This window comes from Cyanidioschyzon merolae, chromosome 17 (genome assembly GCF_000091205.1).
Source record: "Cyanidioschyzon merolae strain 10D DNA, chromosome 17, complete genome".
Classification (NCBI taxonomy): domain Eukaryota; phylum Rhodophyta; class Bangiophyceae; order Cyanidiales; family Cyanidiaceae; genus Cyanidioschyzon; species Cyanidioschyzon merolae.
In genome coordinates this window covers 792501-812464 of record NC_010143.1, presented here as the reverse complement: position 1 = coordinate 812464, position 19964 = coordinate 792501, and the positions used below count along the sequence as shown (strand labels likewise).

Genomic DNA, 19964 nt, shown 5'->3' with positions numbered 1-19964 from the left:
GACGCACATGGCTCTTCTCTTCGATATTCTCCTGTTCGGGTAGCGACAAGTGTATCGATGGCGCACTCAGCCGGCAGCTGTGGAGCGTGCGCCAAGCGCCATCGCGTCCCGCCCACAGCGATCGCTCTGCACTGCATCCGAAGGTCGGGGCTCCATGTTTCTGGATGCGTGCAGGTACGCAGAGACGTAGACAAACACGTACTTGTGAACCTTGGCTAACGTCATTCGTGATATCACGCAAGCTTACTGAACGCAGACGACCGTCCCGGAATGACGAAACACGGTCGATATCATCCGTACCAAATATAGCGTCCCGAGCATCCATAAAATCTACGGAATCTGTCGCATGGACTGCGTAGAAACGATAGGTCCACATTGCGCGAAAGCGGCCGCGCCATTGGCCGGCGCTCGTCCAACGGATCGCATGAGCGCAGGCGCATAGGCACAGCGCCTGCGCACCAGCGGAAGCGTTCCGAGACGCACTCGTGCAGGCGGCACCGCGACTGAACGTTGGTGTAAGAGGACACGTGGGCTTTAGCAGTTGCACAGTGAACGAAGGTGGAGCTCGAAACCGCCAAAGGGCAACAGCAGCTGAGCGCTGCGAATACCTGGAGTTTTGCACACGCGAATGTGCGCATGCTGAAGCCGCGCTTCGCTTCCACAAACGAATATGCGGCGCCAGAGAGAAACGCCCCAGGAAAGCGGTGCGGAAGACGAGCCAGCTGCGCGCAGTACGGAAGTTACCGCGTCAGGTGAGGCGGTTATCGCGGCACGTCTCTTGCAAAGGCGTCGCGCGCTGCTGCAGCGCCGAATGAGGCGCTTGTCCGCACGCATAGTGGCCCTTCTCGCCGGGTACTTTGACGCGGACTCGCTGGACCGGCTGTCAGAGACGCAGCTGCGAGGTGCACGTCTCTGGTACGATCTCGGCCGTCGGCTAGCGGGCTTACTGGGGCAGGCCTTTCCCAGCTGGCTAGGGGCCTCGTCGACAGCAGCAGGCGCTTCAGTGCTCGTTGCGCCTGGTTTCCAACTCCATACGCTTTACGAGGGAGCGCAGGCTCCAGGCGCTCTCGTCCAGCAAAGCGTTTTTACGACGCGTGCTGCAACGGGAGCCAGCGCCAGCGAAGCCGGCTCTCGTAGTGGACCAGAGGCCGCAGCCCCTGAGGCGGCTACGCTACTCGGAACGGATCCAAGCGAAACGCATACAGCTTGGACGGCGGCTACTGCAGACTCGCAGCGAGCCAGTCGGGCTGGCACCGACGCTGTCGTCGTCGCCCGCGCGACGCAAACTGATACCCCAGTCGCCGCACCGGATCGAACTGGCCTGGTGGACCCAGTTCCGGACACAGATGCCCGTAAATGGGAGTATCCGGCCGTAGAGCGAGGACGCCGCCCCGAGTGGCTAGTGGAACTCCATCGTACACAAGCACGAACCGTTGCAACGCAAACAGAGGACGTTGGCGTTTTTGCCTCAATCTGGACGAATGTAGCGATGGATCGCAACTGGGAAAGCGCTCAGCTGCAGCTCCCATCAGCCTACGATCCACAGTGGGCAGTCAGACCTGCTTCGCAGCGAGTCGACGCGCTGGCAACGACCCCGCTCTGGGCCTACGCCTCGTACCGAGTCGAACAGGATCCGGGATCGAGCGCTCCGCTCATCCCGCGTACTGGTGCCCCTGCCGCGTTGCAGACTGTGCTAGTCAGCCTCGATCAAACGAGACAAGCAGGAAATCGCACTCAGCAAGAGCAAGCCAGCCCGCTGAATAACCTAATGGCGAACGCGGCTCCAGTTCTGGTAACCCAAACCTTGGCAGCATAACCACCAGAGCGTAGTTTTCTGGTCTTGTTGCAGATGAAACCGCACACCAAGCACATGCTCCAAATCCTGTATAAGTAGGTGGCTTGGCAGCGCTACCTCTGCCCCGAGGCACGTCTGAAGTGGCCCCTTCGGAGGTGCCATTGCCATGAACCACAGCAACAGGGGGTGATGCTGCGTATCCGCGCGTCCAGCATTCCGAATACGCCGCCGTAGACGAGGAAGCAGTTTGCTGTAAAATATCTTTTCTAAGGCGGCAAAACCGAGTAGGTCCCGGCGCTCATTCGAGAAAGTATCCAAGTCCTCAAACCAGCTCGTGTTCGCAACGTAGGCGCAGTTGTCAGCGCTCTCCGCCCATACTGTCAGACTGCACATGGGTGTCCGTGATTTCGGCACTCGAACGGCGCTTATGTACACGTCGCTCAACCAGCGCTCGAAATGCGAACGCGACATGCTGATGAGGCGCAGACCCCACGTTGGCGCAACACCTGCCGTGGACACCACCCCGCCCAGCCGCTGAATAACGCTGCGTCCATGTGGGAACGAGCCCCTCGCCAGCGTCTCACGAAGCGTCTCCCAGTGCAGCCCCGTCTTCAATACTGGACACTCGAACAGAACAACGCCGCGTGGTGCGTGCATCCTCTGCGTATCGGAGCCGCTTTGAGGCACATCCCGTCGAAGTAGCTGGACCCGAAGCGCCCGGCAAGGTGCCAGCTCTGACCACGAATCCGTTCCGAGAAGCGCCTGTGCCAGCGGGAGTGTGACGTGCATAAACGCATCGATGGTCTCTGGGCTGCTGTTCTCGGTGACGGCCTTGCGAAAGCGCACTCGTGTCACCTGCTTCCCGAACGGGGCCAGCACCAGCAAGGGCTCCAGCAGCACCGTCACCGAGTAAGCGCCCAGGTCGTCGCAACGGTGCACGATGAGAGGCACGTCGTCGACAGTGTGTTCGTCGGCAACACAGCCAACGTACACACCAGGGTGGAGAACGACGACTGAGCGCTCGGCACCGCGGTGTTCCCACCGGAGGCCGTGACAGAGTCGACGGAGCAGTCGCAGGAAACTGGCGACCGGTCCTTGCCACTCATGAACGCCACTTTGTCCTGAGTTGTGTTCGAGTATTTCCGTCGGTATCCTTAAGGGTTTCTGCGCAAAAGTGTGCAGCACGATGCGATGAAGAAAGTATCGTTGCTGCTCAACTGAACTGAGACGTCGCCACACCGCATCTGCAGGATCCAGAGCCGGCGGCTCTGCTTCGTGCAGAAATCCCGAACGCATAAGCGTCCTCTACTCTGCGAATCAAATGAACGTCAGTTCTCTGGCATCCGCTACGAACAGAAAACGCCGTTCTAAAGAAAAAGGCTGCTGTCGCCAGTGGTGCAGTAGTGGCGAGAAACCCGCCCTAGACAAAACGTCTCCAACTGAGGAGCAGACGCCTCCCAGTCTTGATCGACCGGCCATCTCCTACTGCTTCCAACTTCTTCTCATATAGGTCGACTTTGAGAGGTTGTCCAATAAAGTTCGTTCTTGTCGACTCTGGAGGTCTCTTGTCCAGCACCGCACATTTCCGTCCATTGAATGCGGCGTTAAAGTCTCAATTGACAAACTCCATACGTTTCTTGCCATTGGTTGTACTTACGAATGCGAGTAGTCCACGAACTTTTGCCCTCCTTTCCATTTGCTCTTCCGTCAGCGCTCCGTACTTTTTTATACCCTCAGGGCTCCTCTGGCACTTTTTCCATCTCGACACTCTGAGGTGTACACTCCAGTTCGTGATGTGTATACGATGTTCGGAACTCATCTACAGGTATCGTAACAAAACGCCTTGCGCACTCCTTGTACGTTCACGTCGTTGGAGCTGGTGTACACCCTTTTTTGGATTCCCAGCGTCCTGCTCCGTATGCGATTACGAGCCTTTGAATTTCATCCTCCTTCAGGGCACTCAACTCATTGAAAAAATTCGCGAACGCCCGCTGTTTCCCGCCGTATCGATTCATTCGCAAACGAGCCCACCGGGGCTTGGCATACTCCTCCCACAGCGTATCCCAATGCGCAATGCGAACTTCCATACACTTTCGAAAAGCTTCAAAGTCCGCGCCTCGGCTCGTCGCCTCGCTCGAAGCTTCCAGGTGCTCTTTCATTCCTGCATTCCACGCAGCAGTTTTCTTCCTCGCATTCGTTATACCTGATTCCCGGTAGAATCTCGCTGTCGATAACCTCTAAAGACGCATTGCTTTCTGACGTACGTTACCATCAATACCATCTTCCGCACGCTTGGATACAGCGATGGTTATGATATTCGCATTGCGCATTGGGATACGCTGTGGGAGGAGTATACCAAGCCCCGGTGGGCTCGTTTGCGAATGAATCGATACGGCGGGAAACAGCGGGCGTTCGCGAATTTTTTCAATGAGTTGAGTGCGTTGAAGGAGGATGAAATTCAAAGGCTCGTAGTCGCATACGGAGCAGGACGCTGGGAATCCAAAAAAGGGTGTACACCAGCTCCAACGACGTGAACGTACAAGGAGTGCGCAAGGCGTTTTGTTACGATACCTGTAGATGAGTTCCGAACATCGTATACACATCACGAACTGGAGTGTACACCTCAGAGTGTCGAGATGGAAAAAGTGCCAGAGGAGCCCTGAGGGTATAAAAAAGTACGGAGCGCTGACGGAAGAGCAAATGGAAAGGAGGGCAAAAGTTCGTGGACTACTCGCATTCGTAAGTACAACCAATGGCAAGAAACGTATGGAGTTTGTCAATTGAGACTTTAACGCCGCATTCAATGGACGGAAATGTGCGGTGCTGGAGAAGAGACCTCCAGAGTCGACAAGAACAAACTTTATTGGACAACCTCTCAAAGTCGACCTATATGAGAAGAAGTTGGAAGCAGTAGGAGATGGCCGGTCGATCAAGACTGGGAGGCGTCTGCTCCTCAGTTGGAGACGTTTTGTCTAGGGCGGGTTTCTCGCCACTACTGCACCACTGGCGACAGCAGCCTTTTTCTTTAGAACGGCGTTTGTTTTCAGGGTGTCATCACACAGACTCCTCGTCCAGCGTGCAGACTTTGTGCCATATCTCAATAAAAAAGTCCGTCGCCTGGAGACTCCGTTCCAGAGAATGATATGGGCGTATTTTGGCACTTCTGGAAACCGTGTTGCTTGCTTTTGAAGCTACGCAGACTGGCACTCAGGTGAGGGTGGCACGGCATCGTCGTGCAACGCGATAAGGTGCTGTACCGCACGCAGGTACCGCAGACGAAAGTCGTCGAGAGTACCACGCATTCGCCTTGTCCTAATAGTGCCTGGTGTTGTCAAAGTGCTCTGCTCCATGGGAGATCGAGCGATATCATGCTTAACAGTAGATATTTTACATTTCAGTGCTTGGAGGAGCTACGGACAAGCAGAGGTCGCGCACCGGCCTGCACTGACGGTGCGATGAGCAAGTGCTTGGCTTCGGCATTTGGGCTGCATCCCATGTAATCGGCTCGCGTGCTTCGCCACACCTGCCAGCTGAGATAACCCCATGCGAAGACAACAGCGAGCGCACTGTACACGGACTGTAGCATCAGCGGCAGAAACGGTAGACCCAGACGCTGCCAGCCGTGCCACGAGGCCAACAGCTCGCCGATCATCAGCCCAATTCCACCGTACGAATACACCAACAGCCACGCGCGCGTCGGTGGCCAAGGCTGCAGCGGCGCAAAGTATAGCCAGTGCCAGAAGAGCAGCGCGAGCCGAACCAGCCGTACGCCTGGCGAGGACACCAGCGGGAACATCGCCAGCGAGCAGGCTGTGCTCAGGGCCGCAGCTACCGGATGACGCGGCCCTAATCCGAGGCCCGCGAGGAACACCGGCAGGATGAGCGCCTTTTCGTGGACATGCCATCCGAACAAGAACAAGCTCAGGGACACCTGTGCGCATATCTTCGCCAAAAACTCCATGCAACGGCGCTGATCTAACCGGTCTACGGCGGTTGCATCCGAGCTGGCAGGTTGTGTTTCGCCATGCCTTGCACTTTCCTGGAATGCCCAGTGCAGAGCAAGCAGACTCGGTGTCATTGCGACGACGCAGCATAGCGTGGCAAGCATCGGAGTCCATTCTGGCAAGAGGTAGAAACCGCCCCCTGCAGTCTGGACGAGTCCGGCGCTGTTCGAAACGCGGCCGGATCGGTGTAGCATCGGTAGCAGATCAGAGCCGTGCGGAGATTTCGCAAGCCCTCGTTCCACAAGTCTGCTGAAAACGAGAGCGCAGAAACGGGCGACAACTTTGTCAGCGGCTGCGAGCAGGGCATACGCGTTCGGCGCCCAATACGCGTGAAAAAGGCCCCGCTCATCCAGCGGGAAGAGGCGTTCCCAGAGCGCGCGCCAACCCACGCACCCAAAAGGCAAGCCGAGCATCAGAAGCAACCAAACGAAACCGGAAACAACAACATAGATATTCTTCCAGGCGCGTTGTTTCCACAGCACAAGTCCGACTACTGGCGCAATGCTGAGCGCAGTCGTATGTTTCAAGCCCAACGCCACCAGAAAAGCCGCACTAGCTCGCCACATGCCTCTTTGGGATCGACGCTTTTCCATTTCCGCGTAAACGCTCTCGCGAAACAGGACGCCCAGGCTGTATAGAATGACGCCAATTACCAGCCCATTGTATTGGAAATGGATATTGTCTACGAGCCAGAGCGCAGGGTGCGTAACAACCCAAAGCAATCGATCGAGTACTACAGACGGGAAAGAGGCTGCGGCGGCTGTCTCCGGGCCTGCACACCATGGTCGCATGCCGAGAAACAGAAACACGTCTAGTGCGATAACTGTTATTCGCATGAAGATCAACGTCGATAAACGCACACTACCGTTCTCGTGATCGAGTGGAATACGGAGCAACTGCGCCAGCGCACCGAGGAACCATTCGAGGTAGGCGAAACATGTGGGATAGTCCAGATAGGGTGGCCCGGTCGCAGGCGTGTACCAGGCGGACACTGGGAACCGCCTCGTGAGACTCTTCCAGTGCAGGTGCACAAGCAAGTCCGTCGAGTAAGGTGCGCGCACCAAAAGAGCCTTCAGAAGCGCCGTCACGCAGTACAATCGCAGCAGCAACCCAAAACCCACTCCTTCCTGTGGGTGCGACGTTTTATCCATTCGGAGCAGCGGACTTGAAGAGAGGCGTCTTCTGTAACTCGAGTCGGCGCGCTGGCGCTAGTTGCCTGAACAACGCGGATGTCGTTTGGTCTACGCGCTGACTTGAAGAGAGGCGTCTTCTGTAACTCGAGTCGGCGCGCTGGCGCTAGTTGCCTGAACAACGCGGATGTCGTTTGGTCTACGCGCTGACTTGAAGAGAGGCGTCTTCTGTAACTCGAGTCGGCGCGCTGGCGCTAGTTGCCTGAGCAACGCGGATGTCGTTTGGTCTACGCGCTGACTTGAAAACCTAACAGCGGACTCGAAGAAACGCGTCTTCTGTTATTTGAGTTAACGCGCTGGCGCTTGTTGCCTGAACAACGCGGATGTCGTTTGTCCGACCTCCATATCAGATGAAGATGGAGCTTGGAACGATTCTCTCTGATCCTGCCTTTCGATTTTTCGCGAGCTTTTCTAGGTGTCGAGCTTCTCGAGATGTGGAAAGCATGAATAAGGGATTATAGATTCATAAATAGTTTTCATATGTTCTCTCTTCTTTTTCGGAGTGAATGCTTCTACTTTTCGTCACTGGAATTCGTTTCGTCTCCGAAATCAATGTGGTTCGCGATGCGCTTTAACACGGGTCCGCAAAACAACCGATATCATCATCCGATTTATACCCGAAAGCCTCCATGTCTCTCTTTACTTCATGTGAAGCATGCTCAAGTCATGAAATCTTGGCTGTTTTAGATCGTTCTGTTTCAAGGCAAACTCGATGGTGCAGCAATGAGCATGGCCAGGTTGACGTGGAAAGAAGCCCGACATTCTCCCGCAACGACTTGTGCACAAACTCATACCGAGCACTCACTGAATTGCTCAAGTCAAATAGTCGATGCCGTTCGAAAGCGTAATCCTCCTCGCTTTACGGTCATCGACGAAACAGAATTCGCCAGCCATATGGCACCGCTCGCAGGATACGCTCCAAGCGACGCCTGTCTCTTCTTTTTGCACGTAAAAGGGTCTTGAGATTTTTCAACTGACAAAACGTGTACTTAGGCCAGCGTTCTCCGATTATGTGCATTTTTCTTTTCTTACTTTTTTGTGTTGTTTTTTCAGTGCGCGATGAAGTATCTATCAAACGCCCTACCTCCATAGTACATTACCTACACTTCATCTCGGATATTCTGGTCGTGTCATACGTGCTATCGTGTGCCGAGCCTGCCGAAAGCGACAGCATTGGCGCCTATAGCGCCGGTGCAAGGGCCTTGAGATCGAACCTCAGTCATCGTTACGAGCGCTTCGGGTGGCGAGAGCGCGTTCCGGAATTGCAGGAAAGGTGCGAAGGCGGATCGACATGGCTCGGAAGTTTCTCCATTCACGATTATCCTAGGGGTGCTAGTTTCATCATGGACAATATCACGTTCCACAAATTTTTTATTGAACGGAACAGTGTACGCTTGTACGTGCAGCCGGAAGAGTACTCGCCAAGGGGATCACTGAGAACAAGCACGTGATCGTAGGATACGGCACCAGGCGCCGCAAGACGGCATGTATCTATGCGAGCCTTCTGTACCCGTCAGGCGTCTACAACGAACGAACAGGCAAGCGCTCACGCACCATAGGGCAGCGCTTCGACGAGGCGCAGCACAAGAACGAGAAGGAGTGGCGGTTGCGATCATATGGGAACGCCTGCATAGAGCCAAGCGCAACCGCTGCGAACTGCGTACCGATGCTGTATGCAAAGAAAATAAACATGGCAAGCGAAGCGTAGATCGAATGCATCATCTAGGGACGACATGCGTCGACTCCAGCTGGAAGCAGTGAAATCGGGACCTGAACACTGCCACCAACATCGTTCGACTCTTGCCAACTGAGAAGAACAGAAAGAAGAGACCAACATATTCCACGCCGCGGATTAGAAGGACGGAAAGAAGGCAGTTGAACAAAACGCCCTCAAAGGCTTGTATTGATGACAATACCAGGAGACCCAAACTGAAGTGTGTACGCCCGAGTTGGCAAAGCGGAGCTGTTCCATTCGATGCAGACACGAATGGAGATTCGAGCAGCGCGCTAAACTGAACCCTGGGTGCACGGCACGCCCGCACACGGACCGTTGCATAATGCCGACAAGTGATCCCGCTTCGCAAGCGCTGTGCTCGCTGCGGGGAGCAGCGTGCATCGGCTTCTACGCACCACGGCTACTGTACAGAAGCGACTCGATACTGAAAAGCTTTCTGCCGATCGTTTACGGAACGAAGAACGCCTCTATGTTCTGCAGCGGACACGGCTGCACGATCGTTCCGCACGCATCGGTTCTTGGACTCGACGCGTACAGAAGTGAGCTCTGACGCTTCCTACTGCGAACACAACTACGGCAAATTCTCCCGCTGAATACCCAAATGATGAGCACCCGCGGCAGATCCAGTTCCAAACTACGGCAAACTCTAATCGATTCAATAGCGTTGCTTGCCAGAACGTCGCCTGATCTCGTGGCGTTGGTGTTTCGGGCGCAAGCTCGAGGCCCGTATCCCCACTAGGGGCCATGTTTCGTTTCAATTTTGCTCTCGTGCAGCTTTCTAGCAAACAAGAATGCTGGTATTCTACAGTGCTCCGCTAGCTTGTCCAGGTTGCAACCTCAGCACGATCATCCAAATTGGCGTTGATACCCACGCGCGGTGCATGCTCAGTGCCCCAGCGACGTTGACGGCGACAGCACCACAGATCCTATCCGAATCCTTGGTAAGAACAACTACCGAGGCTCTGCTGTCTTCGTTCAGCGAGTTCCTTCGGGTACAACACGCGTTGTAGCTGTCTGCTGTGCGGGCTTTACGTGAACAGCACCGCTTCCGAGGCGCTCCGTAATGCCCAGCCATTCTAGCCGCCTGCGATTCGCTCCGCAGCGCGCATCAGCGGCGAGCTGGATCGCTCTGTGATGAACGCAGACGCAGGATCCAAGTATTGCCAGCAATGGTATGGCACACCAAGTTTCAGTGCGAGCTGATCGCCATTTCATGGGGATGCGTCGAAAAGCAGCAGACGAGACTCGACGCGTCCAAATCCATGTAAGCGAGCAAACGAGTGCCCTACAAGTTCAAGAATAGCATAGGCGTTATCGTCACCGTCGGTGCAATTCACCACTCCATGCAGTGTGATGTAGTGAATGCCATCAACCTGGGCATAGCCTCCGTCGTGTTCATGGCCGGCTAGTACGAGCTTCACGACGTCGCGGTAGACCCGGAATAGGGCCATAACCTCCTCGTAGTTCCAAAGTAACAGAGACGGTGCCGCGCTCTGCGGAGCGATCGGCACGTGCCCGGCGACGATGACGAACTCCTGTCGCGTCCGAGCCTCGGCGAGAACGTTCTCGAGCCAAACCAGCTGCGTTTCTCCGATACCGCCATTATATGGCACCGCATTCGGAGCCGTGCTGGCGTGTTCCTTTAAATAGCGCTTTGCTTGCAAACGTCGTGGGTCTTCTGGATCATCCCAGTGCAATGAAATATCCAGACAATCGAGTACAACGAGCCGCCACGGCGTTTCCGACGGAGTGGTTGTTGCGCTCGGGCCCGATGACATCCGTGCGCGCAGCGGCATATCGTAGAACGCACGTGTGCGAAGACGTTTCAGAAGCCAGTCGCGACCGCATTTGAGGCAATGATTACCCAAGACATGGTACAGCGGCACGGGAAGACGAGCGAACTGACCCAGGACGAGCTCAAGATCGGCGCGCGATCCATCGAGCTGCTCCTGGCCATCGACTAGGTCTCCGAGCTGGAGCACAAGGTCCAGCGACCCCGCCTCGCTATCGAAAGCCTCCACGATTCGTGCCAGCTTATGAATGGCGTTCCTGTAGTGGCGCGTCGAGCCGCTGACCTCTTTATCGTCCTTGTCAGCGTACTGCACGTCAGCGACTAGTCCCATGCGAATTACAGGGGCAGCGCTCACCAAGGCTGAACATCGAGACTGTCTCTCTCTACCAGAACCGTTCGATGCTGGTCGTTTTTCCATGTTAGGATTCGGACGGTGACGCCGTCCCCAGAGCGCTACCATGGAGCCCACAATCAACCCGAATAAAACACGAGAGCGTTGCGCGCTCTCGGACAAGTCGTCCGTGCCGTGCTCCTGGCGCTCCGGCGGCGACGATACGTCGCGTTCGAGGACTGATGCACGCTTTTTCGTATCATCTTTGTCCTCATTCGACCCGTCTTGGCGAAAGAACTTGAGCATGTCTGATTCTTCGTGCACTCCGACCAGACGGCGATTGGATGCTCGCAAAGGCGCCCGGCTCTGAGCTGCTGACGAGCACCCACAGGGACAGCGCACACGGATTCAAAAAAAAACCCTAATGATGTTTGTCAGTCGGTCCAAAGCGTAAGCAGTAGGCGACTTCGAGTCCGTCAAAGACCAAAAAGTCGTGCCCAAGAGCGCAGTGACGAACGTTGTGCACGGTGTCTCGGGCAGCTGACCCTCGTGTCACCAGGGTTCATCGCAAGTTCAAGCGCGCCCTGTCGATGGTGTGTGTTGGCGCATGCATCCGAGTCTCCTTTTGTCCCATGATATACCATCATATTCCATCATGTTCGCTTATGAACAGATTCTGACGTGCTGTCTTTGTTGCCTGCAGTTGGAGACGCTGGCGCGGCCGCCGCGGAGCGCCCGCCCCCGATACCATACCGAAGCGCTCATGGAATTCTGGGACGCCTCCTCTACATCAGTCGAGAGAATTTTCGAGTCTTCCGGTTTCTCGACCAGTTCATGGTTGGAGGTTCGTTTCACCGGGAAGACCAAATGGTTCTGTTGCGAGAAGCGGATCGCATCCTCTGGTAGAGGGGAGAAATATGCCGCTCGAGCCCTTCGGGGAGAGCATGGATCACGAGCGAGATAACGTGACCGCAGGGCAATTTCTCGTCTTCGAGATGAAGTTGTACGCTTTCCTCCAAGATCGCCATCGTGAACGGACAAAATGCTTCGTCTCACAGCGGGTCATCGTCGGCAACCGATTGGAACGCGAAGTCAACGCGCTTGCAAACTTCCACGTGCTGGGGATGGTGTCTCGCGACCCTTGACCCAGGTCAGATGATCTCTGGTTGCCCTTCTTACAGACACTGAAACGATGTGGGTACAACTAGCTAAATGACTGAACGAGCGGAGCGACCACAGAATGCGCTCCCGTTCCTCGGTAGGAACTTTTTTACGCCTGCTTGATCGCCTGGACCGAGAGCAATCGTGCTGGTCTCGAGAGAACATCTGCTCGAGTCGTATATCAAGCGCTGATAAATTTGATCGTCTTTGACCCGGGGTCACGAAAGGAAAAATCGAAGGGCAAGAACAATGCGGGACAACTCTGGTGTATGTCTTTGGAATGAAGCGGGCGCTCACGGACGTTACCACAAGGACGGGAACGACAGAAACGAACCACGTCCAGATGAGACTTGGGTCTGGTGCAGCTCATTACATCAAGCTGACGCATGGATACAAAATCATGGACCTCCCAAGATACAGTTTATCTGTGCCGTAACCACTCGGTCGCTTGTAAGATTCGACGTTCTCATGCCCCGAATGGTCGAGAAGCGAAACCGAGAGACATGAAATTGGCGGCTCTGATCGCTCTAGACCTGAGGGGATATATTCCCGAGGGCTTGTCTCTAAACAAGTCGTCCAGGACACGTTAGGTCCTTCCTCTATACTTCGAAAATTTCACAAGAGGGTTGTAAAGCCTCTAATAACTGGATAGCATAGGATGCGAAAGGCAGAAGCGGCCTACGCCGCCCCAAGAAGTTGTCTGTCCTGCTGACGAACCGTGGCTTCACAGGTCTGGTTACATGCCCGTCATTTACGCGAGCGTCACGGGTGCTCTGCGACGCCACGGCGTCAGAAGAATGAAAGAAAACGAAAGCAAATTGAGGTAGGAAATGAAGACGAAAATTGACCAGGAAACCTTCGATATCAGAGCTGCCTAACCGATACATACTCCATTCGGTTCCCGTTTTTTCTCGGATAGATACGATATCGTCGTCCAGCTGAGAGCGTCGGGCAAAACTTCGGGGCGAAAGAGCGACAACGAAAGTCTCCCGTCTCTGAAGGATAACAAAAGACTCGTTGGTTTCGAGCTGGGTTTTTCGGACGAAGTCATTTTTGTGGGCTCGAGTACAGCGTGAGGAACGCCTGCTTACCGCAGCAGAAGATGTGAGCACGAGGCGAGGTTCGTTCAGAGCGCGAAGAACATCGGAAAAGAACCAACAGACAGATGATATAACAGCTCGTTTCCACAGCTGGAAGGCGACGGACTCTCCTTCCAAAACTTATCTGCGAGCGTGTTTGAGCGTTCTCGCGAAATGACTGAACAACAGAGCTCGTTCTGCATACCAGGGAATGAGGTGCTCTGCGTCAGTTGTCCGACCAGAAGCAAAGCCTCGGGATCTACACGCTTCTCTGGTGCCGAGTGGCTACGAGACGGTCATCGGGTTCGGGAACCGGAATGCAGGAGCTCGGCATCCGATCGCCCGTCGACGTGCGGCACTTTGAAAGCGGTCAAGGAGAGGGTTCGGTAAATGCCGAATGTGCGTGTGGTAGACATCGATCAACTATTCTTATTGCGCGAGTCGCCTTAGGAGCATGAAAGGGATGACGACGGGGGTCATGACCTACGAAGAGACGATAGAAAAAGAAAGGAAGTCGAGTATGTCTCGAATCCGCAAAGTGCCGCATTGAATGCTTGTGATACGCAGGGGCATGGGAGACGCTCCCAGCCGATGCGCCACATGGTATTCTGACGACCACGAGTGCCACCGTATTCTGGGGCTACTGACGAACAGCGTGAGTCTAGGCCAAGCATCGGCACCATTTCATCGTGCAAGTGAAAATGAAAATCATAGCGCAAATGCAGAAAAAGTTAACATCCTCCCAAGCCAAAAGGTATTGATGCGAAATAAAGGCCCTTGTATCCTGGGTCCCGGATTCAAAGAGAGCGATCATCTGATACAGGCATGCAGGAGAACGCGGGATGAAACGATTGTCCCATAGTTTTTGAACATACCTCGATCAGGTGGCGGTTGGACGCGGAAGGTTCGAACGCGGCTGCAAAACCTGCGCATCCGTCGCCAGCAGCAACCCCGTTCCAGAGCGACTCCGCGGGTTTGGGCAACGCTGCCACATCCGCCGCCAGAATCGAAGACGTCTCCTCAAAGTTACCAGGGACTCCGGACCCAACCTGGTCTTCCAGCAGGGTCTGGTCTGTGTGGAGCGCTCCTCGTGTGGACGGCGCTCGCCATTGTATGAAATGGATGCGTTTGGCGACAATGAACCGGTCAGAGCTGCTGCTGCGGCCTCCGCAATCGTCGTCCAGAATGCGTGGCGGTGCAGAGCCGTTTCCAGAAGTTTCATCTGACATGAAGGCAGCGCACAGAGGCGAATTGCTGTTCGGAGTATCGCCGCACGGCAACGGGCATCGATGTGGAGCCAAGAAAGAGCCGTCGCATGCCGCAGCCCGACCTCGACGACGAGGCACCGCCCTGGAAACATACACTCGATTCAGATCTCATGTTGGCAGAGCGAGCAGATTTATTCTGGAGCAACTACAACAATGGTGGAGCCACGTTGAGAACAAGTTTGAGATTCTCCGCGGATGGACGCCCCTGACGGAATGGTGTATCCGCTCAGTCGGGGCACAGGATCCGCACCGACTCTGGAGACATCCTAGCGGGCGCCCGGGATACGCTCGGCGCCCGGAAGATCGTTCAAACTGGCTAATGTCCTTGCACAGAAGTACACGTAGTCGTGTTCGTGTTCGTTATCGTGGTGTGGATGGTGGAAGTAGGCAGTACATTTGCGGATACATAGACGCGTTCCCGGATGCCGATGACCATCGCACCATCAGGCATCTCCTCGTTCGTGAAAACGAGATCCTGCAACGTCACAAATACGCTGCGGTTTCGAGGCGCTACGGGCAGTTCAAGACTTGCCGCAGGCATTGACTGGCGTTCCTAGGTCTCGCTGTGTCGCTCGCGGTCGTAGGCTGAAGTAGAGGTCGAGGCGGGCGTTGAGCGTTGCGGTGCTCAGCCGGCGGCGGAGAAGCGTCTGTCCACCGAAGTTATCCGGGGCGGTTACCGGTGAAGCCTCAGTTGCAAGCGGTCAGCGTCAGGCAGCTTGCACGACTGAGGCCGTCTCCGTGACGACGCAGTGTGCTGCTGCTGTGACTACCTCTATGGTAAACGAATCGCGGCACAAGCGCTCAGTTCTCCGCAGCCTGCGTAGCTGATAGCTATCGAGCTTCGCTCCGAATTGCGGGGTGCCTGACGCCTGTGGCTGCACTGTGAAAACAAGTCGCCACACTGGCGCAATCACGCCGCTGACCGGTGTGGTTATAGACCACCGACCGACGCAGCAGTCATTCGTCGACAGGACGTCGTCGCTTGTGCTCTGAAAGCATGCCCGAGCCCAAGGCGGATCGTTACAGGCTGGTCCGGCTAACGATTTCGGATACTGCAACAAGCGAGCTTCTTAGCGAGTACCTGTTGGAGCTGGGTGCAGTATCGGTGTCGCTGGAGGCGCACAACTCGGCTCATGGTAAGCGCCCTACCGGAGATGCCGCGCTTGCTGCGGAAACGTGGGCACGTCCGCACTGGACCATTACCGACGTAGTCGCTATGGTACCGCAGGAAATCCGAACGGAGGCGCTGCTTCAGGCGGCAGCAACGGTCTTTCCTGAAGTCATGGAGGTACCTGTGGTAGAGCAACCAGTCGATAGTAGTCGCGATTGGGTGCGAGCTGTTCGCGAATCCTTTCAGCCACTGCTCATCGGCGAGCGGCTTCTGGTTCGGTTTCCGTGGAACACGGAAGTGTCGGTGCGGTCTCTGCTCGATGGCGATGGGAAGGAGCGCGTACAGCTCACCATCGAGCCTGGAGCTGCCTTTGGGACGGGCGAGCATCCCACAACGCAGCTGTGCGCCCGCTGGCTGGAGTTGCATGTGCAGCCTGGATCCCGCGTACTGGACTACGGCAGTGGCTCGGGAATCCTGGTGATGTACGCGTGCAAGCTCGGTGCCGACCCAGCGCGCAGCGTCGGCATCGATATCGACGAAGAAGCGATCGCCGTCGCCAAACGCGATGCAGTGCGGAATCAGCTGGACGGTCTCGTATTTGCGACTCCAGACGAAGCGGAACACCTGCTCCAGGAGCAGCGCTTCGATCTTCTGGTGAGCAACATTCTGGCTCCGACACTGCAAGAGCTTGCGCCAAGGTTTTGTAGCCTCGTGCGCACTGGCGGCCGGATTGCACTTTCCGGGATGCTCGCTGCACACACGGCTGCCGTATGGGCATCCTATGCTGCCGATTTTCACCTCGAGGAGAGTTTTGTGCAGGACGAGTGGGTCTTAGTGAGCGGTATTCGGCGTCGTTGAGACAATGTAGTCTGATCAAACACATATGCGGATTCCTGCCCCGAGCTTCATACCTACCAAGATGCGTAGGCTACAGTAAACGGTACTGGACTTTTTTTGAGGCACTGCACTCTTATCGAACAGATATGTGTATTCCCACCCAGAGCTTGATACCATGGAAGATCGTTGGCCTCGGGTAACGGCTCTCGAAGTTATCGAGACCCTCTGGTCCGATCTGGGGTACGACGTGCAACGGAAGCCGCATTGCAATGCGGCATGACCGGAGGCTGGGGATTTTCGGTGGCTGCCTACATACTCGATGCACCTTGAGCACGTCGCAGAGGCGACGGGATACTCGGCGGAGGTCCAGCAGGATACAGAATCGGCCGTTCCTGTGTATCGCTCGCCAAGCGCTCTATCCGCGACAAGTGTCCGACAGCTGCGAAAGTTCCAGCTTCGCGCATGATCCGATGGGAAAATCGGCACAGGGATCAGCTGGAAAGCAGGACTCCTTCTTATATTTTCCGTCGGATTCTACAGCAGGCGCGTCGAAGAACGTATCGAGTGGTGGCATTTGCTTTCGCTGAATACGCCCGCGCTACGAGGATCTCCAATAGCCACCGACAACCATCGAGAGCATCTCCAATGACTCTATCAGAGCTGGCATTGCTCGTGTTGGCGCAATGGTGCGCGCCTTCAATCACAGCGTAAAGAATGTACAGGCCAAAGCGGTGGCGGATTTCCCTTCTAGAGGGATGGAGGCTGCTTGAGAGGCCCAAGGCACTGCACAGCTGACGGTGGTAGGGTGCAGGATCAGAAGCGCTCATCTAGATTCGGATTCCTCTAGACTCATGCCAGAATCGTATGGAACGGATGACCTGAACGAGCTTGGACGTACACTCTAAATTCTTGGTATCGACCCGGGGTTACCAGATAACTCTTTGGTGTATGGTTTTGCGGCTGGTTCGTTTCCCTCTGCCTCATTTCCGCGTTTGACAACGTCGGGCTCTCGTGTTGCTCCGGGTCTATGGTCCACAGTCGAAGGATGTTGATGGCAGGCATTCACGTCTCGGTCTAACGGATTTCGGCGATTGGCTACGCACTTGATGCACGCAGGAAAGTAGCGATCAATGCTTCGCATACACTGCTCATCTTCTTCGTCCGTCGTGCGGGTGCTTGCTTCGCAGAGGCTCCGATTGGCTCTAGGCGGTTGTCCGCATTTGTCAGGAACGCCATGAACTCCAAGAGCCTCTCCGGGGCACGTGGCCGCTCGCTCCATTGATTCGTGTATGCTGTTGACGGGTTCAGAGGGCTCCGCTGGACGCCATGCTGTGTTTCCGCGCCTGGTATCATACCGCGCGATCACGAGCATGTTTTGGGTGGCGCCCTCGACGACCGCGCAGTACGGTGCATGCGCAAGTGGAGGTTGATCCTTTGCGTAGAGGACTTGTGAAACGATATGCTGTCCATCATGAACCGAGGCTCGGAGTGAAAATCCAGACTGCCGAACGAGTCAACGTGCGACAATCAGTGTACGCTCCTTTCGTGGAAAGCGATGGTGCGTTCCTAACTGGAACCGATCCCAGGGATGCCAATAGACAAAGCCGAGGACTGTTTGCGATGAGAGGAGAACACACTTGAACAAATGGGAACATATCCCATGCGACGTATCTTGGGACTGTTAGAGAATCCCGTTTTGTCGATGTGCATGACGAGCTGACGATATGTCATTCGGATGGAATTGATTACTTTTCGGTGAGCAGTTTCTTGAATCGCCGGCATGAGCGTCTCCAGAAGACCTCAAGGGATCAAGTTGACCGGTTCTTTCCGTGTGATTGCGGCAGCGCGAATGATTCCGCTGAGGGGCTGCTTTGAAAACCAATGATCCCGTCTTCGAAGATTGTGTGGTTTGAGTCTGCCACACATATGGAATGGAGAAGAGTGCAGGACTATACGCAAGCATCCGACAGTAGTACCTGGGTGTCAAGTGCCCGTATTCGAGGGCACTGCGAATCATCCTCATGACGATGGTGCAATGAATGCCTCCACCGAGGCTTCGAAACAGGCACCCCGACCGGTCGACCGAAAGTGCTAAAAGTACTTGAGCGTTGGCAAGCCGTTATTACTGCACATTGAATGTCGATGCTGTGCATCTGAGGAATCTTCGGAAACAATCGAACGACAGGAACGTAGCGAACAGCTCAGTGAATCGTCCTGATCGGACAGGTTCTTCGCGATGAGTCGCCGGCGGCTTGTCTCGGCCGAAGCCTCGCTCCAGGCTGGCATCTGCCTCAGGTTTCGGGGAACGTACCGGTGCCGATGATGCTCGCGCGCCCTGATCATAAACTCTTGTGGATGGAATCCGAGCGACGCGCCGGATCCCGGTGGCATGGGAGCGGTCCAGGAGGTCCCATTGCCATGGCCAGTGCCCCGCAACGGGTGCATACGGGGTGTGAGATGATTCTGGAGCCGCGTCTGTGGCACCGGTTTCGCCCAATGTATGCGCATTCTGACGCGCACTCTGCGTGGACCATGGACACATGTGTGGGATGATGTGGCGGCAACGGATTCCAGGCAACGGCGATGGACGCGTTAGTATGGGGGAGATATTAGATGAGCACTGCGGTATGTGAAGTTCTTCGACGTGTCTATGGCATCCGTATTCTATGCCTGGGTTTTGACACTGATATACGCTGTGAAAAGTAACTCGACGGGTCTGTATCATCAGCATTTGTGTAGTGGACTATTGCAGGTGTCTGCGGTATGTGAAGTACTTCGACGTGTCTATGGCATCCGTGTTCTATGCCTGGGTTTTGACACTGATATGCGCTGTGGAAAGTAACTCGACGGGTCTGTATCATCAGCATTTGTGTAGTGGACTATTGCAGGTGTCTACGGTATGTGAAGTCCTTCGTTCGTGTGTATGGCATCCGTATTCTATGCCTGGGTTTTGACACTGATATACGCTGTGAAAAGTAACTCGACGGGTCTGTATCATCAGCATTTGTGTAGTGGACTATTGCAGGTGTTTGCGGTATGTGTAGTACTTCGACGTGTCTATGGCATCCGTATTCTATGCCTGGGTTTTTACACTGATATGCGCTGTGAAAAGTAACTCGACGGGTCTGTATCATCAGCATTTGTGTAGTGGACTATTGCAGGAGTCTGCGGTATGTGTAGTCTTCGACGTGTCTATGGCATCCGTATTCTATGCCTGGGTTTTGACACTGATATGCGCTGTGAAAAGTAACTCGACGGGTCTGTATCATCAGCATTTGTGCAGAGGACTATTGCAGGTGTCTGCGCCTCAAGAGCGCTGTGTGCACGTGCTGTTGATGTTGGCGCTGGCGCGGCGCTGGCGCGGCGCTCATACCGCGATCGGCGCACGCTTGCGGCTGACGCGATTGCACGCGCGACTTGCGGGCCGCAGCCGCGCCCGCTGTGGACGCGGAGGCGCATCGCATTTAACCCCATGCTCTGCATTTCTGATCCCGCGAGTGACCATGATTTTTTGCGTGCTCGGAAGCGATGGCAAATCGTAACGGCTGCAGCGTCGTGTAGACGCAGCGGATTGTAAGCGAGCTTGTCATCGCATCCTTCGTTGCACGCGACGTCGCGGGCGCAGAGCCGCCGTTCATGGCGGTAGCTACCGCGTCGCGCG

The 19964-nt window shown here is 55.4% G+C and overlaps 5 protein-coding genes across 5 annotated transcripts, besides 4 other annotated features; 2 read left to right on the top strand and 3 right to left on the bottom strand.

The window, feature by feature from the left end:
* Positions 1–670: 670 nt before the first annotated feature.
* Positions 671–1816, top strand: CYME_CMQ313C (hypothetical protein; the record flags this gene model as incomplete). Its single annotated transcript, XM_005538160.1, has 1 exon — positions 671–1816. The coding sequence occupies one exon, from the start codon at positions 671–673 to the stop codon at positions 1814–1816; it is 1146 nt and encodes a 381-aa protein (XP_005538217.1).
* Positions 1766–3091, bottom strand: CYME_CMQ312C (hypothetical protein, conserved; the record flags this gene model as incomplete). Its single annotated transcript, XM_005538159.1, has 1 exon — positions 1766–3091. The coding sequence occupies one exon, from the start codon at positions 3089–3091 to the stop codon at positions 1766–1768; it is 1326 nt and encodes a 441-aa protein (XP_005538216.1).
* A 52-nt stretch (positions 3092–3143) lies between these two features.
* Positions 3144–4110: a sequence feature (repetitive element).
* A 676-nt stretch (positions 4111–4786) lies between these two features.
* Positions 4787–6423: a sequence feature (possible transcribed region).
* CYME_CMQ309C (similar to glucosyltransferase) lies at positions 5190–6950 on the bottom strand (the record flags this gene model as incomplete). Its single annotated transcript, XM_005538158.1, has 1 exon — positions 5190–6950. One exon carries the CDS (start codon positions 6948–6950, stop codon positions 5190–5192), a length of 1761 nt encoding a protein of 586 aa, XP_005538215.1.
* Positions 6951–9935: 2985 nt separating this feature from the next.
* CYME_CMQ308C (hypothetical protein, conserved) lies at positions 9936–11153 on the bottom strand (the record flags this gene model as incomplete). Its single annotated transcript, XM_005538157.1, has 1 exon — positions 9936–11153. One exon carries the CDS (start codon positions 11151–11153, stop codon positions 9936–9938), a length of 1218 nt encoding a protein of 405 aa, XP_005538214.1.
* A 443-nt stretch (positions 11154–11596) lies between these two features.
* Positions 11597–12399: a sequence feature (possible transcribed region).
* Positions 12400–12489: 90 nt separating this feature from the next.
* Positions 12490–14202: a sequence feature (possible transcribed region).
* Positions 14203–15352: 1150 nt separating this feature from the next.
* Positions 15353–16324, top strand: CYME_CMQ306C (similar to ribosomal protein L11 methyltransferase; the record flags this gene model as incomplete). The annotated part of the gene is made up of 1 exon (XM_005538156.1): positions 15353–16324. One exon carries the CDS (start codon positions 15353–15355, stop codon positions 16322–16324), a length of 972 nt encoding a protein of 323 aa, XP_005538213.1.
* Positions 16325–19964: the final 3640 nt, after the last annotated feature.